Below are 6,110 nucleotides of genomic sequence, written 5' to 3'. Positions count from 1 at the left end.
TAAGGAGCTGTTATAACCTACAGGACCTAGTTTATCTTATTCAGGAAATCATTTAATTCCTTACCTTTTAGAGGAGAGTGATGTACGTTACTTCTATCAGTCCACAAAAGCACAAAGTATGAATACACCATCTTAAAATACACAAATGAATCTTAAACATAAATGAAAGGCGATGTTTTATTGGCATTCTAATGTGTCTTTATTTATATTAATTCATCTTAATTCGGCCATTAATGTCCATTTACATGAAACTAAGAAAATCAAATCAAATGAAACCCCTTCTTTAAATAGCATGACATGTTAAACTCCATGAATTCCTTTGTTCCTTTTAGATTAATTAAATATCTAATACTTTATTAAGTCTTTGAAGTTTAGTATGGAAGCTTAGTTCTTGGTATTAAACTTATCAGGATTAATAGATTTTTATATTTAAGCTTAATAGTGGACTTTTCTCAATACAGTACACAACTTCTACCTGTCTTATATCATTGCTTTTAAATAAAAAAAACCTAAGTTTCACATTTTTATGTGATTATAATCTAATCAATTATATAATGCTTAGGCCTAAATAAACTGTTCAATAACATTTTCAATTATAGGTTAAATTATTTTTCTTTTCTTTTTTCTTTAAGGAAGATATTATTCTATGGACCCATGAATGAAAACATACACATTTAAGTTGGTGGTATTCTTTAATAGAGGATCAGACTTTCTCATGTGGTTACTTGTGCGTCTTTTAACAGAATGCAAAGTTGTCTAAGTCAGTCATTGCTATTCAATCTGTATCTTGTAAACCAAGCATGTAGCCAATTGACAGTGTCATGCCCATGCAAGATAATGTATGCCATAGGCTACCCCATGTGGGCAACCATGTCCACAAAATGTGAATAGTCAAACCAATAGCTACATGTGTTGTTTATTTAATTATATGGTATCATTCCCATAATAATAATTCACTTTTAATTGTTTTTTGGTAACTAGAGTGTAAAAACACTGGAGTAAAGTTTCTTCTTTAAGATGTCACAATGTACTAATGTGTGTGATCATACTAAGTTTTCATCAACAGTTATTGTTTACATTTTGGTATAACTATTTACAGTAGGCCTAGCATCTGCAAAATATCTAGTTGTATTCTGGTCCATGCAATAGGTGAAGTTGAATTGGCACACAAATGCTATTATCTATTCTTTGATCCCCATGCAGTCACTTCAATGGGGTCCTTAGTGGGTGTTTAAAATAGTTACAATTGACCGGAGAAATTGTTTTACATTGAAAACAACAGCGTCGGGGTTTAATGAAAGATTTCGGTTTATTTGTGTTGTGCTTAGGTACATTCATAACAATGTTTGCCATACATAGAAGGGTGAAATGAAGGCACTGATTCACAGAAAGTACATGTTATAACAACGTCGCAACATTATTTTAGCCATTTGCTGCCCTTGTCCATACTTCAATCTGACTTTAAATAAATGACTCTCAAACAGGTTGTACTTCAGTACACTGGGTTTGGGTCACTGAACAGCAAGCTCTTTCAGGTACAATTATAGGTTACGCTATGGCTTCAAATGCAAATTAAATTCGTTTCAAAATAAAGTTTGCTGCTTGCAGGTTCCATAAAAACGCGCGTCTGTGTCGAACAACGTTCCATTTAAATAATATTCCACAGCGTTGCCTGCACGTGGAGTAGTTCTAGTAGAAACAAACTTCAGAGTAATGTATCTGGTTGTAGTGCTATGCAACAAGTAGATTGACCCTCTACACAGCTAGGTAAAACTTGCACAGTAGCTTAACCTTCTACCACACACGGGCTACGATTCGCCACACTGTTATCGGCTCTGAATTATTTTTCTGGCTGAATTGCTGCGGTGTAGCCGAAATTTGGCTCTCCAGAAGACCTGCCTTCAGGGGGTCTTTTGTTTGGCTCAGTGTCTTTAACCCTTCTCCCGAACAGCATTTTTGAATACATGGACGTGTCTCCTAGGAAACCGTGTAACAACCTTGGAAATTTCATAGCAGGAATTTCTGGCTTTGAAAATCATGTCTGACTGCAGTTTTATATTCAGTTGTTTCACCAAGTGCAATTTCCCAATGAAAAGTTTGGACGAGTGCATACTTCAACGAGAATTTTGATTTCCAACGCTATTCACACAACACAGAAGCCTATCCCCCATTGGAATTAGACACGACTTTGGCCAATTTGGCAATACTATCGTTTTATTTCCTAGCACACGTCTGGAACATTTTTGATGGATACACTATCTAATAGTCTTTTGTATACTAAGACATATGTGTGTAAATTTCCCCTTACAAGGCTATTTCCCAATTTAAACTAATTATATCTCCAACTAATGCTGGGTCCACAGCGATGGTGTTGGCTTGGCTGCTCTGAGAGGATGAAAAAACAGTTCCCCATCCCAAAGTTAACTCAAGCTGTCTGACGTCATACTCCCACAATGCACACGCTCAGCTACTCGAGCGCTGCGGTATGTAGAGGGAAAATAACCAAGGCCTCAAAAATAACAAAAAAAACACCAAAAAATTAGAAATATGTACGACAGATAACGGATAAAGCTTAAATGGTGGAAGTGAAAGCATCAGCACTTAGAGTTTACGCCCAACTGGGATTTCGAAAGTTGCCTCCATCGACAAATGCAGTCCTCGAAAGTTCGTGGTGAGTTTATGCCTAATTTATTTTTCAAGTTCTACCCGTCTCAGTGCACTTGCTAATCGCTATCTATGGATAAATTCGTCGTAGAAATAGAAATGTACTTCATCATCCGTGTATTTGCGCAATCATCCATCTTCAATGTTTGCGATTTTGTTGAAGTAGTCGACCCTACCATCATAATTTATCTTTTTGAGAGATAAATGTGGCCTCCGCGCTAGCAACCGACAATGTGGACACAGTGTGTGTAGCCAGTTCGGCATTGAACGAAAATGGTGTGTCCTTTAAAATAACACCTTGTGCACCTAAAACGAACACTTGCACGACCTTTCTGCATCCCCATTTATTTTTGTAATTTGCTTTTGAACATCATAGCACTAAATAAATTGGTACCAATTAGATTGTAACATTGTTTTTATTTTTTAATAGTTATTTTGCATAACTTCCTGTTCGTCTCCAACTCAGATGGTGGCAGATCAATAAGTAGAACATATATCAATATCACAGCAATGTTGTGAACATGGGATGCTTTCTAAGCTACTTTTTCAAGTCAATCTTAATCGGCCTGGCGCAGAATTCTATGCAAAATGGCCCACCTAAAACATGTTTGAAGTTATTATACAGTAACACACATGGGATAAATTGGCATATACTTAACGACAGAAAACTTTTGGTATATTTAAGTGTAATTTAAATGTCCGAAATGGCAATTGTCTAGAGAACAATGCAAATATTGAATTGAACGAAATACTGATATTGAAATAGTCCATTACATTACCAGTCCTACATGTTAACATCATAAGCAGGAAGTATATGAGTTAATGGAATTAAATTTCTCTCTATTAATGTTAATATCATGCTGGTCATTTTCTACTTGGTGTAGGTGGTGAAATGGCATTTTTAGATTTTGATCAAAATTAATTTAAAAGGTGGGTTAGCCTTGTCAGTAGAAATTCAAAGTTCAAATGTGTGTCAAATGTGTTGAACTAGAAGAAGTTGTATCAGTCCCTGCATACTTTCAGACAGGAAATAAAGTGTTACTCATTCCAAAATAATGAGTAGAGAAAGTAAGTTTAATTTATTGTCTGGAAGTCAGATGTGTACTGAGAATTCAAACACTACAGTGTATGCATTCAACAAGATTGTCCTGTAATATATTTCACATTTTGGGAAAGCAAGTTGGAAAAGTTTCTGTTGTAAACTATTTCAACCGAGTTCAGGTATATTTTTTATTTTATTTTTTTGGACAGGGCAATTATTTCTTAGATTTCTATACTTAAACAGTCTTATTCCATTATCTCCATTGCAAAAAGGGAGCCATAGAACAAGTTGGAAAATATCAATGTACTGAATTGACATTTTTTTGCTGTACGTTACAAGTATTTGATGTATGTAACAAACTATAAGTAGTTTTCTTTTTAAGCTTTGTGATTCAGTGTGAACTGATGCATATCTGTACAGATATGCATGAAACTCATTTTGTTGTGTGGAGCGATCACATTCAGTGTGACTTAAAGTCTTTCATTAATCTTGTGAACTGCAGGAAGATGCTGATTCAAAGCTGCCCTCTATGTCCTGCACCTGCCCTACTAGGAGTTGGACGTGTGGTACGTCATGTCATTCAGTGTTTTCTTCACGCTCATTTGTGTGTACATGCTATATATGCTTGAACACGTAAAAACAACGGATGAGTACAAATGCCCTAACCACAGTTACTTAGACTTCACAGCAAGTTTGTTTTAACATGTTAGTTACAGTGTTAATAACTAAGCTTTTAAAACCAAATTCTGAAACAAAGCCAGGATATTAAAACATTTACTTAACTTTAAACATTTAAATGGTTCTTCTTCATTTTTCCTCTCTTTGGCGTAGACATGTGGCCGCTCTCTCTCCCAGCCCCTGCGCCAGCTCGTTCTGTGAGAAAATGTACCACGGGAAGGACCACTTGAACAGCAGCCACCACCTGCAGACCCACGACCCCAACAAGCAGAACCTGCAGTGTGAGGAATGCGGTAAGCACTACAACACGCGCCTGGGCTACAGGCGCCATGTGGCCACGCACGCCGCCGCCGCCAGCGCGGGGGACCTCACCTGCAAGGTGTGCCGGCAGAGCTTCGAGAGCATGCCGGGTCTCCTGGAGCACCTGAGCACGCACACGGGCCGACCCCCGCCGGCCGGCGCTACCACCGCCGCCGCCGTGCGGGAGAGGAGGCACCCGTGCGACCACTGCGACCGACGCTTCTACACCCGCAAGGACGTGCGGCGGCACGCCGTGGTGCACACGGGCCGGCGCGACTTCCTGTGCCCGCACTGCGCCCAGCGCTTCGGCCGGCGCGACCACCTCACCCGGCATCTGAAGAAGAGCCACGCTCAGGAACCCGGCCAGCTGGCGCCCATGGCCTCCGGCGGCGCAGGGGGTGGCGTCATGAAGGAAGAGTCCAGCCCCAGCCTTGGCCCTCTGGCGCTCACGAAAGACCCGACCGACGCCTTCTCCATGAGCCTGTACAACCCTCAACACCTGCAGAGCGCTTCTACCTCAGGGGTACGTCACCACCACCATCACCACCACCACCACCACCACCCCTCTCTGGTGCCCGGCTCCCTCTCCGCTCCCTTGGGCGTCGGCTGCAGCATGGAGCCCCCCAAGCTCCAGCAGCAGCAGCTTCAGCAGCAGCAGTACCTGCAGCCGCCCAGGTACCAGTCTGGATCTACCTCATACCTGAAGGCGGAGATGGAGAACCTGCTGGCCGAGCTCCAGTGCGGGCCTCCCCCGCCTCAGGCCGCGGCCCCCGCCTCCTCGTCCCGCCCGGGGGACCTGTTCCCAGAGGGCCTCGCCCAAGACCCCCACTTCTCTCTCAGGAACTCTGCCTTCTCCAACACGGATCCCGCCGCCGCTGCTAACATGGACCTGTCCCACATCCTCGGGTTCCTGCCCTTCGGCTTGCCCCCCTACACCAGCTCCCTGAGCACGGGGGGCCTGGTGATGGGCTACTCGACCACCACCACCGCTGCCAATTCCTCCCCCTCTACTGCACAGGTGTCCGGGCCCCTCCCCTCCTCGTTTCAGCTGGCCGCTCAGCCTCAGGAGCCGCAGGCCGGGGGGGCCCTCAACCACCAGCTACCTGCTGTCTTCAGCCCCGCTGGCTTCAGCTCTCACACGTTGCCTCGATTCCACCAGGCCTTTCAACAGTAAATATCACCCTAAGAATTTGAAAAGGGTACAAAAAAATATATTAGAAAAAAAAGTGCAGGAACGTGGCCTTCTGAATAAGAATGGCATATTCTGAAATTAACAAAGATTTCACACTTTTCCCCTGAAGTTAAAGCCAACATCTATAGGCCTTATTAGTTTAGATTTAGCTGTTCCTTTGTAGTGTTTATAGATTAACCACTTTCCAAGCAGTTACCACCCTTTACTATATATTTTTAACCTCTCAGGTTTAAA

At 42.1% G+C, this 6,110-nt stretch overlaps 1 protein-coding gene across 2 annotated transcripts; it reads left to right on the top strand.

Annotated features, from left to right (window-relative positions):
- The first annotated feature begins 1,324 nt into the window (after positions 1–1,324).
- Positions 1,325–5,879, top strand: plagx (pleiomorphic adenoma gene X). Of its 2 annotated transcripts, XM_063209251.1 has the most exons (3): positions 1,325–2,671; positions 4,209–4,272; positions 4,538–5,879. In XM_063209251.1, the coding sequence occupies exon 3, from the start codon at positions 4,590–4,592 to the stop codon at positions 5,856–5,858; it is 1,269 nt and encodes a 422-aa protein (XP_063065321.1). In that variant the 5' UTR covers positions 1,325–2,671; positions 4,209–4,272; positions 4,538–4,589; the 3' UTR covers positions 5,859–5,879. The 2 variants fall into 2 exon arrangements, with proteins under 2 accessions (XP_063065321.1, XP_063065320.1); XM_063209250.1 differs by having other exon boundaries at positions 4,209–5,879.
- Positions 5,880–6,110: the final 231 nt, after the last annotated feature.

Source organism: Engraulis encrasicolus, chromosome 10, assembly GCF_034702125.1.
Source record: "Engraulis encrasicolus isolate BLACKSEA-1 chromosome 10, IST_EnEncr_1.0, whole genome shotgun sequence".
NCBI lineage: Eukaryota > Metazoa > Chordata > Actinopteri > Clupeiformes > Engraulidae > Engraulis > Engraulis encrasicolus.
Note: the sequence above shows the minus strand (reverse complement) of the source record. Positions and strands in the feature narration are given on the sequence as shown.